The sequence below is a fragment of the Lasioglossum baleicum genome, chromosome 15 (assembly GCF_051020765.1).
Source record: "Lasioglossum baleicum chromosome 15, iyLasBale1, whole genome shotgun sequence".
Taxonomy (NCBI): domain Eukaryota; kingdom Metazoa; phylum Arthropoda; class Insecta; order Hymenoptera; family Halictidae; genus Lasioglossum; species Lasioglossum baleicum.
In genome coordinates, this window is record NC_134943.1 from 10,221,002 (window position 1) to 10,239,496 (window position 18,495).

General features: G+C 41.3%; 1 protein-coding gene across 2 annotated transcripts in view; it reads right to left on the bottom strand.

Moving 5' to 3' along the window:
- Nucleotides 1-10,281: 10,281 nt before the first annotated feature.
- Nucleotides 10,282-18,495, bottom strand: part of Ance-3 (angiotensin-converting enzyme Ance-3) — a 68,216-nt gene continuing 60,002 nt past the window's right edge. The window contains exons 12-13 of one of the 2 annotated variants that reach the window (XM_076438860.1): nucleotides 16,397-16,563; nucleotides 10,282-11,974 (exon numbers count right to left, since the gene is read on the bottom strand). In XM_076438860.1, the coding sequence (XP_076294975.1) occupies nucleotides 11,829-11,974; nucleotides 16,397-16,563 (313 nt within the window). In that variant the 3' untranslated portion in view covers nucleotides 10,282-11,828. The remainder of the gene's footprint in view (nucleotides 11,975-16,396; nucleotides 16,564-18,495) is intronic. The other variant, XM_076438861.1, reaches the window with a different exon arrangement.

An 18,495-nucleotide genomic window follows, 5' to 3' on the forward strand; every position in this document is an offset into this window, starting at 1 on the left:
AAAGTATTTTCTTATTAACTCGTGGACTTTATCAGACACTCTTCACAGTACAACTGCGTTTATCTTCTCTTCTTGAATATAATAAATTACATCGTATTCAACCAATTTGGTTAATGTACGAATAAAATATTAAAGGTGAAATTAAAGTGACCAAGACAACCGTCGGAATGAAATTGTATAATCTGAAGATCGTTTAACAGATTATGTAACTGTGAGGAACGCATAAGAGTTAAAGTGTGTCAGCACGCCCCGAGAATTCGCTTCACTCTCGTAAAAAAAAATCGCATCGCCGTTATAGGTAAAGTAAAAGCGTCGGAAATAATAACTCATCCTACAAAAAGAAAGTATGTGATTAAATGTGGGAGTCCGTTTCATCGAAATCGATAGATCACCGATACAGCGAGGCGAATTAACGTGGCTGGGCTACTTTCAGTGAAACACTGCAAGAAGAACTGCACGATTCACGTTGATCACGTCTCTTTGCAACAATCGCAATGCTGAAGGAAGTACGTGTACGGACATTTGTTGCATTCTTCGCATTTTGTGACAGTACGCGAAATATTTCTGATGAATTTCGATGCATCGTAACGCATATGGAACTCGGTAGTTGCAGCTGCGTTTTTGCAAGGTGTTTCTGGTAGTGAGCGAGGCGTGTTACGTGGAAGGTTCAGCGACCAGTGAGCGATCATTCAACAATTGAAATAAAAGTGTTGAACTTCGATAAAAAGAAGTGAGACACGAAAATGTCGGGGTACCGATTTAGTACAAAAATCTGCTGAATTTATTTGGGTCGCACTAATTTGCAGACAAACCGAAAAATATTGAAATTGAGCCATTTCTTCTTGACCAGAGTTCGAAGTGCCAATTTCATAAAAATGTCAATTACCTAAAAATATAAAATTTTTGTAGAATTTAATTTATTCTACTTTGACAAAATGGTTGAATTTTGCAATGACCACCTCGGAGAAAAATAATATGAAATAAAATATATAAAAAGAACTTTTTAAAAACCATGCTTATGTTAAAATGCAGTGAAAAGGAGAAAATAACTTTTTCCTGGTTCTCCATAAAATACCGAATCCAGTTAAATGATTAATAATATTTTTCCCCAACCGATTAAGCAATTAGTCCAACATTTCTTCTGTTATAAAATTAGTGTCAGAATAGACAGAAAGATTTAATATAAATTTATTGACGTAATCTTCGTGGGTGCTCCGTGCTTTTATTTTTATATTCACTAATGTCATGATTTTATATTCAAATTTATATTAAATTTTTTTATCTATTCCGACACTAATTTTATAACGGAAGAAATTTTGTACGAATTGCTTAAGATTTTGGGGAAAAATATTATTAATCATTTAACTGGATTCGGTATTTTATGGAGATCCAGGAGAAAATGATTTTCTCCTTTTTAGTGCATTTTAATATAAGCGTGGTTTTTAAAGCTTTTTCTTATATATCTTATATCAACAAAATTTCAGCAAGATTGGACAATGGGAAGAGGTTTAAAAATCGATTACAAGATTTGACGCATACAACAACACGGCAAGTTAATATAAGCGTGGTAAAAATTGGAAGTACATAAGGAGGATCAAGACATACGTTAGTGAAAATGGGCCACCGGGCGTAAATGGGATAAATGAGGATTTTCGGTAGGACCAGCAGGAGGGAAATGGGTAATCGCATGGGCGTCGGGCCTCGTTTTTTCCGAAAATGACGTAAGCCTTTGTAATCCGGCCGGATCATGAGATTATGAGCCGCGAGTCAACGGAACGTGGAAGTACAAGACGCATTGCATAACGATTGCGGCAATGCACGCCGCGTTGTTTACCGTCCGCATGAACATCGAGAAACGTTCAATTAATGTCCCCGAGCGTCACGGGTCGTACGGTTTTGACATAGGGAATAGAAAGTGGCCGGGGTTGCATAAATTCGGACAGGCGCGACATTTTTTTCTCTGATACTTATCGATCTCGAGATTCAATTGATCGCTGCAGTCTCTCTAGAAATTAACGAAACTGATTCCTGACCCTTGAATATTATCTCCGGATTACTACAAATCCACATCGAAGTGCAATATTTATTCAAAATATCCCTGTGGAGATGCGGTGCAATATATTAGGTTGTAAAGAAAGAAATGCAGAATTTAAACCTATGTTTTTAGTGTTGTAACTCGCATAAAAAACAATTTTATTAACACAATAATTTTATTGAAATTGTTTTTGTTTATTAAAATTGTTTTAATGAAAACAATAATATGAAAATTAATTTGATAGAAAATTTAATATTGTTTAATAGTAACATTAAATTATCATGAGAATTGATTTTAATATTATTGAGGGGAATAGTATTAAAATTAATTTTACACAGAATTTAATGTTATTTAGAAATATAAAGCTGTAAATTCGTTGACACTTCCTTCGCCTAATTAAATAGCATAATTAAATAGAGCGTAAAACAAGCTTTAAAATGACATATAACTCATTAAATTAAGCAAAATATTTATTGGTATAAAATTGCAATTAAAACAAAGGAACGAAAATCCTGCATTTGTTTCTTTACATTTACAATTTATATTTGTTTTGAACAAAAAAATACGACTTAAATAAATCAAGGAAGAACCAAATACACATAAAAACACGTTTCATTTATATTTTCCTTTCTCCGATTATTAATGTATTAAGAAAGACGAGAAACAATTTTGATTTGCTATAAAATCAGCAGTCATGAGATCACGTTGCACATTTTATGCATTTATGATGAAGATATGGAAATCAAGAGAATGCAAGGATACTTCTTGCAGTTGACACAGAAAATATCCATTTTGCAAATTATACAATTATAGCGCCGATCAGGATTGTGCAATGTCCCCCACCTTCTGGATCGAACCACAGAAAAACAACCTCGTTACACAAGATTATCGACATTTTCATTCATAACGGTAATTTCCTTGCACGACCGTTCTCATGAACTTTCGTAGAGACACGTTTCGATCGAGAATCAAGCAGTACATAAAAACAAGATTGTTCGTTGGTCTAGAACGATCTTTTTCAGCATGACAAAAAGTGACCGAGACGCGGCGCGGTGAGCGACGTCACAGATGCTAGCCAATTTCACAAGACAGTGACATTGGAGCCGCGTTTTATCGTGCCGGTTGCGCAAGGAGGCCATTGTTCTGCGCTGATACTAATTACCGTCATTAGGCTCGCGCCAGGTATTAGTCTTGGGTATCGTTGACCCTTCATTTTCCGCTGCTCGGTCTTTTACGATCTCGCTGACGGACGCGCAACCTGGAAAATCGCTTCACCGTATCCGAGAACGGTGTCGAAAATGAATAAATTCGATCTGGTTGTCCGTAAACGACGTTAACCCTTCGTCGTATTTTAACGAGTCACACTGGTCATGAATATTTTAAACAATGTCTGTCAAATATTAATGTTACGCCTTTCTTTTCAACCCTTGTGTATGTAACTGTATTTCTTTCAACATTTTGTTAATGTTCTCCTAAAAATATTACAAAATTTCTCTGAATGTCCATTCTTTACTCGCTAATATACAGAGTTGGGCAAAAATTTTATTTAAATAAAAATGTCGATTAATGTGGGTTTTTTCCAAGTGGGTTTTAAACCCACTTTATTTGAAATTTTTATCTAAATAAAATGTTTGCCCAACTCTGCTAATATATTAATTTATAGTCTTAAAATGAGAATTTCTGCAAACATGTTAAATACAGAAAGGTTTTAAATAATCTATACATTTTGGTTGACTGCATAAGGGTTAAATGAAATAAAATTTGATTCGTTTGTAATTAACCCCTTCCCCTACAATATCGCGTTGACTCGTAATGAAGATTCTTAACAGAGTTTAATAAATACGTGTATGCTACTTATTTCCTTTATAAACCCAAATAAAATTCTACATTGGTTTTGTTAATGTACAGCTATTGAAGAATATACATATAAGCATACAATAGATATAAAGTTTCTCCTTTTTTACGAAATTACATGAATGAAAGTTCTAATCACTAAACTCGTAAAATAAATCGTAGGACAAGGGGTTAACATTTAACCATTAAAACAAATGTAGCCATCCAAAAAAAATATGAATTTTCTTTCCTGTCCTGCGACATTTTTGGGGATAGAGATGTTTTAATCACTGAAACTGCAAATAAACTGTTGCTGCAAGGGGTTAATCCATGTTCACAATTGTTTTTACAATTATTGAGGTTGCGAGGACAATTATCCAGAATTCTTGGGACAGCCACCTTTCTCCATATGAAAATTTCCTTGGAACAATCCGAGCCTACGGGAATTCCTGACCGCATCCAGGCTGATTACGCCTCGACCCGGGTTGCGTCACCGTTTCCTCGTCACTCGATCTTTTTCTCCCGTTTCCGTCTCGTTTTGCTTTCACTCGTGTCGAACGCAATCCTTATATCCGACTCGGCTCGGGCCCGATGGATTCTGTCATTTTTGCGGCGAGCCGGAACCCATAAGCCAGAAACGGATAGGTGTCTTCGAGCGAACCGCAACAGCAGCGGCAACGGCAGTATTGGCAGTCGAGAGTTTGAAGGATGTTGAACAAGACAATTGATTTTTATTGCCGCGTCGTAAAACGGTTTGCTCGATGCCGCGGAGTTCATTGATTATGAGAGGTATATACTTACACCTCTTTACTGGAAGGAGATACCATACTCGGCGGAGAACGACCGTTGCGAAAGCGATTACCGATATTTGCAAGCTGCCGCGGAATATCGGCTCGTAAACTAAATCTTTACAATTTTATGCCGTGTTTGTACGTCGTTATTTCTGATCTATGGTCGAAGCTAGTACGATACTCGCGTTTTTAATCGATCCTTTCTAAGTGATCTCGTTGGGAAAAAGAATGTAGGCGGTCACAGGTGATTCAACATGCCTGAGATAGATGACTAATGACTATGATTATAGGTGGCTCTGAATCATCATGAGTGATCACTAGACTGCGGATCTTATGCATTTATGACAAATATAGTTACGTACAATTTAAAGCAGTGAACATATTAAAAAGATTTAAGAACATCAGTGTGTATTAGTTTCAACTGTATGAGATAATTAGGAGAACAACAAATTTTCTACGTGGCCCCTGTTTTTTGCAATTGATGTAGAATTTTATGCATCTATGACAAAAATAGTTACGTACAATTTAAAACAGTGAACATATTAAAAAGATTTAAGAACATCAGTGTATTAGTTTTTCAACTGTATGAGATAATTAGAGGAACAACAAATTTTCTACGTGGCCCCTGCTTTTTTGAAATTGATGTAGAAATTTTGTTATTATGCATAAAGATCCGCAGTCTAGTGATCGCCAAGGACAACCAGGAATGAGATAATTGATGTTCACGGATGACCATAAATGATGAATTGATCAGGCGAAGAGCTCCGAGTTCATTGCAACTCGGCCGAAAACTAAGAATTTCGGTTAGGTTCCTGCGATTTATACGCACGATCGCATCCCCTCTCTCAGCTTCATAAATCTGGCCGTCTGTCGCAAGATGTATTTCCTCAAAGCAAAGTGAAAAATCGACACGAACGCGAGCCGTTATCTCGCGATCTTTCTGCGGCCGCTTCCAAGAAACGTTACAGCACTCGCGAAACACGCTATAAACAATTATTACCGACAGATTTCACTCGCTCGAAGCTTCCCGAAGCTGTTCCCCCGATTCCAGAAGGTTAAGTAAATAAATAGTCCGCGGGAGAGTTTCCATTCTCCGCGGTTTTCCGCGATCGAGGGGAAAGAAAATCGCCGTTTCCCCGAACCTCCTCGCCGATCCCCTCGGTCCCGATCTCCCCGGAATTTCCGGCGCCGCCGCGCCGCGTCGGTTTCTCGATCGAATTTCAACGACGTCTCTCGTCGCGTCGCATTACCTACACATATGTACGTTGCGCTGCGTTCAGTTTATGCGAACGGGGGCCGGTGCGTGCGTATGGCCACGGTGAAAGTGGACGAGAGCCATTGTGCGGACGTTTCGCGGAAAGAACTGAACTTCCCGGTCTTCCGATTGCGCAACCGGACGGACCAGTTTTTGGCGAGCGGTCAGACGATCCCCAGGCCCCATGAAATCGAAAGCGAAAGGGAGACGGACCAGATCCGTCTCTCCCGATCGCAGACACCGACACGGTAGATCCGAGAAAAATGACCCCTCAACCCTTTCACGTGGCCCCCGGCGACCAAAACCGATCCAGATCGACGACCGGGCCCGACTTCTCCATTTTTCTCTTCTTCTCTCTGTCTTACCTGAGAATATCTCGAACAATGTCATTGTCTCCGTGTAAGGACGATTTCGTGGGAATTTAAGGTTGAAGATGCTGCAGATTCTGACGGACAAGTTACAGTAACGTGTGCGTACATCTTGTACCAGACTTGAATTTACATACATTAAGAGTATTTGTTGGATTTTATTGCTGTGTTACTCAATTAGTTTAGTTATCCACGATTTTGTATGATCGTAATTGTACATGGTGGATTTTAAGGATGCATGTATCTTCTACCAATAAAATGGTTAGAGGATCTTAATTATCAATACATTCCTTACAACTTGATAAAATCACTACAGAACAAGAACGAGACTCAAGCCGCGTACACTAAATGAACGCCGGTTAATTAGGAAGTTCATTGCAAGATTGCATAAGAGGCTCGATTAACCGATCGCCGTTAATCGGCACGACTCCGCGTTCCTTCGATCAAGTTTCTTGTGTTACACGATCAAATAAATCATATCGAAGCTCTTTACACATCCAGGAAGTTCGTATTTTGAGTAATGCCTGCCCATGTTGCGCAAGAAAGAAAGAAATTCGCGTTCGAAAGCAGTCTAGATCGATGCGCAGAATTCGATTAGTTTTAATTTACTCGGCTGCGGGAACACGTGTGCAATTTATACTCTGCGAATATCCCGCGCGTGGAATCTAACATCGATTTACCGTCTAGGAAACGATTTTACTGTAAGTTAGCTTATCAAAGCTGAATTTAAAGTAGCTGCTCTATCACGTTCACACGGACGACAGAGAAATCTGATATATCCTCCCTGATACAGGCTGGCCCAAAACTTTCTTGAAAGGCGTGATTCCCGAGGTAATTTTAATGAACTTTTTCCTTTGCGAATATGTGTTTCTCGTTAACACTAGAACTACCGACATTATAATAACGACAAAATTGGATTTATTTAGACTTCCTATTAGTTCCGTTTAAATATGTACTTCAATAGAGAAGTTCACTAAAACAATTTCTCAGAAAATTATATTACCACGCTTATATTAGCTTGCCGAGTTGTCGATGTTGTCGTTCTCGTTGTTGTATGCGTCAAATCTTGTAATCGAATTTTAAATCACTTCCCGATGAGCTAGAGACTTGGAACTTTAAACACAGCTCAGAACAGAACAGAAAAACAAATTTATAAAAAAACTGTGCGTCTAGGAGAAAAGAAAAATTTTAATATTAACCGTCACACCTTGCCACGCGACGCTCGGTAGTACGTGATCGCGTTCAGCGATCCCCACTCCGCCGCGCCAGTGCTCCCTACTCCACTACGCGTTCCCACTCCATTGGCCCATTTCGCACCGAAGGAGCTCAGTTAGTGTGGTGTTCCGTTCATTCAGTTCCATTTCGGACAATATCGGACTCCATCAAGAGACGTCGTCTCTCGGAGTCATTCCCTCATTCTTTCTCGCGTATTTCCATATATTGCGTTTCTATATCTTATTATTTCATACCAGTATTATTTCATACCATTTAAAAAAGACCGCGCTTACATTAAAATGCAGTAAAAAAGAGAAAATAATATTTTTAGACATTAGTGACTATAAATAAAAGCGTGGAGCGCCCACGAAGATTACGTCAGTATAGTTTAGCGCTTCACGCTTTTATTTATAGTCGCTAATGTCTAAAAATATTATTTTCTCCTTTTTGGTGCATTTTAATTTAAGCGTGGTTTTTAAAAAGTTGTTTTATAATTTCAATATTTCTAAAAGAACAAATTTGACCCCCCCCCCCTTGGTAGATCTAGATAACTCCGCCGCGGAGAAGATTTCCGCAAAGGAAAAAGTTCCTTCGAATGACCTTGGGCGTCACGGCTGTTAAAGGAAGCGCAACACTTGTTTAAAAACGCACTCTTCCACCATTTTTCTTCCTGCCTTCTCTTCGTACTTTCTCCGCCACAGAATCTGCAGTACAACCACGTCCAGTATTGCAAATTGACAGTACGGTATGATCAACTTTTTCATCATTTCTCCTCGCGAATTCACTTGATACAGACTCGAAGGCAATTTCCAAGGAATCCTACATAACGAATCGTCGAAATTAAGAATACCATCTAGAAACGAGCGCAACAATCTCGTTGACGGGATAATAACTTGCAGTTTCTTGGTTGCAACGGTGGTTTCCGGAGATTGGGTTTGTGTCAGAGATCGCGAACGATGGCTGATCCGGATTAGCTGGATATAATGGCCGGAGGATAGGCAGGTTTGATTTATAACGAATGCTTATTAGTCAACGGTTGGACAGATCTGGATCGGGTCTGAGTTGACCCTACTTACCGATCCTGTTCCGCTTTGCTGTATATACGTGTGCACGTGTTTATGTATATCGGAGAATGCGAACGCCGTGCAGCAGGTTCGGAATATTCGAGACGCATCGTCCACGATAAGATCGGACACGTTCCGAGTCGCATAAACACGTCCGCGAGCACGTCCGTGCACCTCTGATGCAACCTGGTCCCTCGAAACGCGGTTTCCGCATCTTCGTCGTTGCGCAACCAGGTGAACCAGTTTCTGGACAGGCCACCTTTGTGCGATTACGCTCGTGCAGCTGGCCCGCCAAGAACAATACCTTCTCCTGTGTTCGGGCTGCCGTGAAAGCTGTCGTCCTACGCGCTGTCAACGGACGAAAGTTCCCGTCGATTGTCCCGATTCCAGACAAATTCCTCCTCGCTGCCAATCCCGAAATTATTGCGCTGATTCGGAACATAAATTTGTAACCACAATTTTTCCATCACGACTTTTCCTTCAAACTGTTCAAAATCGATCAAATTGAAATCTCCGTCGCGAAATTTCTCGGACCACCCTCTAATCAAGTACAATGAACTTTTGTCATTTTTTTGCAGATCTTTACGCGGAATAAAAGTCGAACAGGAATTTATTTCTCTTTTCAGTGGTCCTCTGAATCCACATTCCAGAAATTCCCGCACAGTTTTCCCGGGGGAAAAGCGTTGTACTTTGACATTGCTTTCTTCGAAAGTTTCGAGCATTTGTGATCGGAATAAATTTCGGAAATTAACCGGTGGTTTCCGTCGGCTCGTCTGCATATAGACGCGACTTAAGCAAAGAGATCGCCGAACGTGGAATTACAATTCCTCGTGCAACGATATACGGATACGGACGAGACTCGACCTCGCGCAGGTCCTTCGATTGCATAACCAGCTCGGCCAATTTCGGCTGGTCCGATGGCCGACAGCTTTTGTTGGACGAGAAAGTCCGGAATAATGGTCTCTCTCTCTCTTTCTCTTTGTGCACGGACAGCGATCGAAAATGTTCATCGCGGACATGCGGCATTTCGGAGATTCTTGCGACACTAAACTCGAGGTTCATAAAATATTTATTTCTCTTACGGTGATTACAATCGGTGTGATTACAATCCTTATCGTATACTTACAACTAACAGGTTGTTGAAGGTTTGTGCGTGAAAATTGGTGCAATGTGCCAATATGTTCACAGAATTTCTTTCCTAATTTTGCACAGACAATTTTCTTCGTGAATATTTTTATTAAAATTGGAAAATGCGTAGCTCTGATTAATATCTGAAGCTTTTTGTTAGTATTCAGGAAAGGATTGAAGGAGTACTCTAACGTACGAAATACCAAATTCTTTAAAAAAATTGCTATTTCTTCAAATTTCTTTAAAAACACACTGTATACAATTAGGAGCAGGCTAGAAGAATTAGATTAGTAAATGACGTGTAAAAAATATGTTGAAAAAACGCATCCGATCGGAATTGTGAAGAACAATAGTAAAAATTTATTTTTACAACTTTTTTAGCTGGACCAATAACGAAAATTTACGCTCTGAAAATTTCATTGACATTGATTAATTGGTTTACGAGTTATAAACGATCAAAAGTGGTGAAAAGGCCGAAAATTTTGAAAAATTGTAATTTTTACCACTTTTGATCGTTTATAACTCGTAAACCAATGAACCAATGTCAATGAAATTTTCAGAACGTGTATAATTTATTCGAACAAACACATCTTTTGAATTTTTGTTATTGCCTCAGCTAAAAAAGTCGTAAAAATCAATTTTTACTATTGTTTTTCACAATTCCGACCAAATGCATTTTTCAACATATTTTTTAGACGTCAGATACTAAACTAATTCTTCTAGACTTACAGACAAATCGAAGTCATTTGGTCCATTCATAAAAAAGTTATTCTGATTTAAAGTGTGTGTGGTCAGTTTTGCTTCTAACTGTATATGCACTCGACTCACCAATTTTCACTGACAATATAACCATACAGTACAAAACATCCATGGATCAGTGACATAATACGCGTATAGCTCGCGAAAACTGTATCAAGGAATGATTTTGGTAACCACGATGGGCTCGGCTTCATGTTCGATGCCTGAAGCTTCGTCCATTACGATAATAACGCTAAAAACTGTATGTACACTATGGACAAGTCAATCAAAATTCCCGAGACTGTCGACAGCGAGCCGCACTCGGCTACTTTTCTTGCAGCATTGTTCCGAATCGCGCGGGTACATCTGTTTTCCGGGAAAACGTTGGGTTTCTCGGCGATTACAAGGCGCCGCGCCGCAATGGGACGGGCCACGCAATTGCTCTTTAATTAGAAGCCTGCGACCGCCCCGTCCAAACTCGACAATTTACGGTTAAACTAATAATGGATACTTGCGGCAACAATAGCTCCGCTGGTCGCTTAGCGCAGCCACGCGAACTCGACGCGTACCCGCTCGATCGGAATGGATCCGCTTCGGGACACTGACAGAGATTTCTTAATCGCTTGTTGATCCTCCTGGAATGTCGCTGGTCACCGAGGAAAACGTTTCCTGGAATTAATAACGCCTCGCCGAACGATCTTTTTCACCGCGCGATTCAATTATTTTTCGTCTCTCGCGTGCTCATACTGGGACATTGCAAAAGTTAACCAATCTCGAGAAAAATTCTGCAAAACGTTGCGAAATAATTCTAGAAAATCCTGGTTACTGTAAAATTGTTATTTTTAGTGCGAACTTTCGCAATCGTCCAATATTCACTCCAGTAATGAAATATTCGTATCGGAAGGATAGAATTCTATTTCGATGCAAGATAATCTAATAATATATATTCTAGGTCGAGCAAGAAATAATGTCGAATTGCTCTTGTTTCGTCGATAAATACAGTCGACATATCAAACGAGAAATAATTGATGACTCTAATATTTTTAGGCGAACGGCCCAATATCAACTGAAAGCGGGCTGGGGGCCAAGATTGCAAATTTTTGCGGACTCGGCAAAGAGACACGGTCCTTCATCCGAGAAATTTATAATTAATTGCTACTTCCTATTTTATCTTCTGGCAATCTCCGATTCAGCCGATGTTGGCATCGATCATTCGTTAAACGGTTCCGATTTGCATAAAGATCGTTCTAGGTGTCGGTGAAATTAAAATAGGCGATACGTATCAATCGAACGGAGGGTCCGAGGCAACCATAATTTATTACGGGCCATTATTTCTGCAGGATGTTTGATCGTTCTCCGCTCCTGGAGAAAGGCGATGACAAAACGCCTGCGAACTTCTTCTTAGCGGCTAGCGAATATGGTCAGCAGCGTGGCAACGATCCATGGTAGCATAGTGGACGAACAGGTGTTGCCGTCGCCATTGTAGAACCCGCTCCCGTAAACCTGCAACCCGGCTGTCTCGATGCTCCGCTTGCAGTAATCCCCGTCTGGAATTGCAACCGGCGATTCATGGTATCCCGAGGTCCGTGTTATCGGCACGCGGTTATCGTTATTACGCCAATGAACGGTTTGCAATGATGATGGCCGCGTGGGAGGGACACTGATAGCAAAGCTGGTGCGAATTACAGAGCCGTGAGCCTTCGATGGGGATGATTGTGCGGGACAATGAACGTGAGAAGCGGTACGAGGGCATCGTGCAACATTCGACAATAATCTGATGGAAAAATTAGAGGCGTGGAACGGTCAGCGCAGCTTCCGATGCGTGGGAGAATTTTTCGGGAACGGGGATTCACGTCTGAGAAATTTATTTTGGGATTTTATGTTGATCGCAGTCCTCCCCCTGAATTGGGCATTAATCAATCAAATTTTAATCAGGATTGATTGATTAATGTGTACGATTAAAAAAGGTAATCATTGAAAAATCGACGATTGATTCAATCGATTGATGAAGTTAATCGTCAATCGTTGATTAAAAAAAGAAGTCATCGAAAAATCGGAGACTGATTCAATCGATTGATGAAGTTAATCGTCAAATCGTTGATTAAAAAAAGAAATCATAAAAAAAAAACATAAAAGCACGTATACAGAGTTTGTATTGTAGACCAAATGACAATACACCAAAACTCGTTGATTAAATTTTTGGCCAACTCTGTGAGACGTTAGATCCTGATCCTTTGGTCCTGAAACTTTCAAGATATTTCCAGAACAGAAGGAACGTAAAGAGGAAACATTTCTGCTCGCGATGGGGAAAAGAACATTGGATATTGAAATATGTTACACAGCCATTAGAATAGCCAGCAAGAACCCCCATTCGCAGAACGAACCCGAACGAGCAAAACTCGGTGCACCAAACGTTCTCCACTTACTTCCCTTTACTCGCAAATAGTTATGTTACTGTCTCTCGGCGGACCAAAAGAACAGGCCGCGCAGATCGAGCGATCGTTTACGCTTTAGGGTTATGCATAGCAAACCATTCTAAAATCCCATGATTTCAGATCAATAAAAAACAGAAAGCGTTTCGCGTCCAGGGAATCGGACAACCATAAAGGAGAGAAACCGAATCGTTTTCACTTTCGATCATGTGGTCCCTTACGTCACGGAATCCTCGAAGAGAAGATTCCCGATCCATAAAGAAGATATTCCATTCATATAATTTAAGCCGGAGAGATGGCATCAATGATTCACCATTCTCTGCAGTAGAGGATCGTACGAAAGTAATAAATCGTACGGGGATCGTTGAAAAGCTGGAGCGGATAAAGGATCGTACGGATCGATGAGAGGATGATCAACGACAATGGATTACGGGACAGTGTTATTGATATATCATCGATGCGAAGTGGGGCCACGTGAAAGGTCGAGACCTCGATTCGTCCCAGAAGTAACGAAATGGAAATGAGTACAACGGTGTACCGCGATCGAAAGAGAAATTATACAACCGGTCGCTCGCGATTTCTTTCTGCTCGGCTTCGTCACGTACATCTGGGCTTTCCATCGCGATCGGCTTCTCGGAAGCGATTCATTTTTCCCGGCCAGTGTCGCCGAAACGATTTCCTTTCACGCTGAACCAATCGCCGCGACACTCTCGATTTCACACTAGCCTATGACGATCGCGCCGTTGCATAAATTTCTGCCTTTGAATCGACGCGACGCGCTTCCTCCGTTTTCCATTCGAGGGTGACAAGGTCTTTCGCTCGAACGTGAAAATGATCTCTCAGGAAAGAAATTTATTTTATATTTTCCTCCTAAGGAAATCATTTTCATGTTCGAACGAAAAATCTTGTCTCCCTTGAGTTTTTCGTATAGTTACACGAAAAACGATTCTCCATCAAAGTCGTAAAATAAAGTGCGTAATTTTTAATTTTTTGTATAAAAATTTTGTATAATTTTCTTGTTCGAACGAAGAATCTTGTCTCCCTTGAATTGTTCGTATAATTACACGAAAAATGATTCTTTATCAAAGTCGTAAAATAAATTGTATAATTTTCATCAAAGTCGTAAAATAAATTGTATAATTTTTAATTTTTTGTACAATTTCCTCCTAAAGAAATCATTTTCATCTTCGAACGAAAAATCTTGCCTCCTTTGATTTGTTGAAATAATTACACGAAAAACGATTCTTCATCAATGTCGTAAAATAAATTGCATAATTTCTAATTTGTTGTATAATTTCCTCCTAAGGAAATCATTTTCATGTTCGACGGAAAAATCTTGTCTCCTTCGAGTTTTTCGTATAATTACACGAAAAACGATTCTTCATCAATGTCGAAAAATAAATTGCATAATTTCTAATTTTTTGTATAATTTCCTCCTAAGGAAATCATTCTCATGTTCGAACGAAAATCTTGTCTCCCTTGAATTGTTCGTATAATTACACGAAAAACGATTCTTCATTAAACTTGTAAAATAAATTGTGTAATTTTTTGCAGTTGATTGGTTGAATTGGTTTCCTGCAAAAAGGAAAAATTTGCTTTTACGTCCGACGAGAACGTACTCTAAGGAGATCGCAGGTCGCTTTGCGAAATGGCCATTAATAGGCCCGCAGGATTATCTAACGACTCGGAGATTAAATCGATCGATCGATCTCGTTCGTTGCCCGCGAAGTCTGCTCCTCCGGGGCGGAAGTATCGGCCAATATTTTTCAAAGGATTCTACTGTGTCCCGAGGATCCCAGCAAGGGGTCGACTTAAAACGCGTCATTATTTCTGCCATAAAACGCAAAATGCTCCCCGACAGGCGTTCGCTCCGCGAAGCTCCGGCCCCGTGGGACTGGCGAATTGCGAAATCAGAGTGAAACGAAGGCGAGCATGACGGAGAGAGAGAGAGAGAGAGATATCTTAGGATCGGGAGAGAGAAAACAGCATCGTGAGACACGTTCGGCGATTCGACTCTCGTTTCCACCGTGCACTGACACATGCAGTTGCATGCACATACGCAGCAGTTCGAAAAATTATTCGATCATTCATTTTTTATTCATTTACGTATATTAATTTTCCATTCAATGGTCCAGAACGAATGATGAAAATAAATCACCTTTGATTGGACGTTCTGAAGCGATGAATCAAAATAAATCATCTGTCGTACGCTTTCGAAGGAAGATCTGTTCTCCTCGATGAGCCGGAATAAATGTTAAAAGTGAGTGTCCTCTATTACTCGATGGTCCAGAATAAATGGCAAGAGTGAGTCCTCTTTTACTCGACGATCCAGAATAATCTTCTCTTTCGCCCTTTACGCGGCGCGACGGTCCAGAACAAATGGTAAAATCGTGCCGTTCGAGTTTTCCGCGCGCTCGAATTTGGCAAGCGGAGAAGACGCGGATCGTAAGTCAAGCCGAATGTCGTCACACAATGAATATTTGTAGCGCTCGACGGTAACTGGCACGTGGGAACTGCAACCTTCAATCTGTTACGGTAGGAAGTTGCATAATTTGTAACGAGTTACGATGAAAGGCGGGCGCGCGCGAGTAGATACAGTCCGCCGCCGCCGCGCGAGTACTCTCTCTCTCTCTCTCTCTCTCTACTCTTACCGATCGCCACGGTGTCACGTGAATCGGTTCCTTGTTTGCGTCTAATTGCCCGGGGAAAAAATCGCTTGTCTCGAACGAGAATCAGACCGCTCGCCTGGAAATGGCACTCGGACACGGAATTCGAAAGCAACCGCGCTACGTTACACGGAGAAGAACGAAAGCGAGAACTGTCTCCGCGCGATCATGTTATTAACCGTGTTTATCCTGCGTCTTTGTCCGATAATTATATCAGACTCTAGACTGGTCAGGATAAATTCCTCCGGCTCGATCCTTTCGCGTTGTTCCCGAGGAAAGGAGCTTCGCGAATTTGTGTTCATACGTTTCTTGAATGGTACAATTTTATAAAATGAAGCACTGATGAAATAAAATTATGCAGATTTGTGTTCATTCAGGCGAACGCAAGGAACGTTTCGTGAATGGCACCATTTTTCAAAATGAAGAGCTGATGAAATAAAAAATTGAAGACCTTTTTATACGATTTATATATTGTTAATGTGTTGTATGAGTTTGTGAGAATTCTGCGCATGTCCATAAATATTTGAAAGAAGTCGGGAAGGTCGCTAGAAAAATATCTCGATGACGCAGAAAGCTGAAGAAGCGGAATAAAAATGGCACCGAAGCAAATTCCCAGTAGAACCTCCACCGAAGTGTTCGTACAGCAGCGTTTCCCTGAAAGGCATCGTGCGAAGCGACAAATGTCAGCGAATCCGAGCGGAACGGTTCGTCAATTGGCCGTGACCCCCAGGACGATCGGCCGAAAGTCTCGCGAAAATACTCATGAAAAGGGAGCAGGTCAGAATGTTCGTCGGTGGTTTCGCGCGAGTAGGATCGAATCGTGCCAGGGAGTCGCTAAAAATAATCCGCGGATAGGGGTTGTGTTTCTCACCGTAAGACCATCCGACGATGTCGCCGGTTCTCAGGTTCTCTGTTCTCAGCCAATCTTCGAGTGGCCTGAAGTACTCCCTGAGCGCGGACGCGTCCAATCTACCCTCGCCGATGGCTTCTTGAAGCGTCTCCTGCCAGGGTGCTGAGGACCCCTTCTCCATCAGTCTTCTGCGATCGAAAGACAATACAGTTAGAGACTTTTCCTTAGCAGTGTCAACCGGAGAAACCGCTGGCAACACGCAGAAAAATTTGGCGAATTTCACCAATTTAGATTTGCAATAGATATTTCATTTGATATTGAATACAATTTTTTCACGTATTATTATACTAGCATCACAATTACTAGCGTCACAAGTAATTGTTATCGTTAATCGCTAATACAAAAAAGATCATAATTATCATCATTCATAAAAAAGGACAACATATTTTGTTAAAAACTCTTTCACAGAAAACAAACTTGACACCTTTATCCATCCACCCCTTCTCATCCACCCATTTTGACCGGTGATGGTAGGTTTGGTGTTAAGTAGACTACACTTGATCCTCATCATGTACCATTCTGCCTAATCATTTTCTCAACAGCGATCGAAAGACAATACCGGCTTGCGTTAGAGGCTTTTCCGTGGCAGTGGCAACCAGACCGGAGAAAAACGGGGAGAACGGCATATTCAAATGCGAAACGCCTCGCGTTTCTCGAGCGTTGTTAGGGCTAACGAGATCGCGCGAGGTTGCGACAACGCCTCCTCACGCAACAATGAAAAACCCAAGGAAAATTAGAAGTGGGAGGAGGTGGAACGGGAACAAGAGAAAAATAAAGAGCCGTAACGAGCTTCTCTTCCCTTTCTTCCGCGGCGATGCTAATTAGGCTATCTTTGGCAATCGGCCGTGCTTCGGAGGCGTTCGAGCGCGGCACGTATCCGCGATTTCTCGCTCCGGGTGTGTCACAACTCCCGTTTCCATGCTGATTTAATGTCGAGGCTCGGGAGCCCATCGTGCATAGATTAGATCGATCCGCGATGCACGCTACCCAGTTATACTCTTTCTTCGACTCGCCGCTTCTCGCCATGGGAGGATCCTACATTCTTTTGTTCGCTGTTTCGTGTCGTTTCCGAGATTTGCTGCTCGATTGCCGCGGACTCCTGCAGAAGCTAACAACCCTACGATCTTTATCAGTTACCAACTCGCTGTTTGACAGATTATCGAGGCTCCTGAGGAATTGCGTGAGAATCGGTTCTGCGTACTTTTATTAGCCTTTCAGCTGGATTCAAGCATCCTTTAGGAGATCATTGTGGTCTCTCTGTGGGTTAGGGAAATTCAGGAGTCTCTCACGTTGAGGAGGAATATTAAAAAATTTATTAAGTCATCCTAATTACCGAGTGACTCGAGAAGTTCTCTAGATTAAATACACCTAATTGCTCGGTTGCTGTTCGAGATAGTTGACCGAAATAAAATGGAGACAGCGAGTGAATGTTAGCTCCACGTCGTAGATTTATTTGAAAATTTTCGATCGTTTCTCAATGGTAGAAAAAGATGATTTTCCTGAATCTCTGTTGTCTCTGATTGCAATCAACCTGCAACCACTGGACGCTTGAAGCTCCTCTGTTCCTCTTTCCTTGTAACAAGCCTGGTTACACCGAGTGTGGGACGTTTGTTGTCCTGACTAATTTCCACATCGATCGGTGCGTAATTCCATTAGTGTCGCAGCCGCAAGCGCACCGAGTAGCAATCTCGTCGGACTGCCTCGAAGACTCGCTTTGATTCCAGAGCATGGCTACTCCCACGTGGAGCCTATGGTTCGCGTAGCCGCCGGAGCCTCTGTCGACTGTCATGTCGGTGTTGTTATGGCCATTACACTGTCGTCATCGTCGGTGAAACTCGCTCGCGAGACGAGCCTTTTCCAGTCCTCGGCAACGGGACGAGCTCTGCTCCGATGACGATGGGCGTGTGATCGGTCCCACTTCTATCGCTTCTAATTGTGTCTTTGTTGCACCTTGCTCAACGGTTCCGCCACGAACAATCGAGGAAACTGGATTGAATTATTCGGTTCTCACTGTACAAGCCCGCGGGCGTGGGCTCTTGTTCAAAAAATCGCCGCCATCT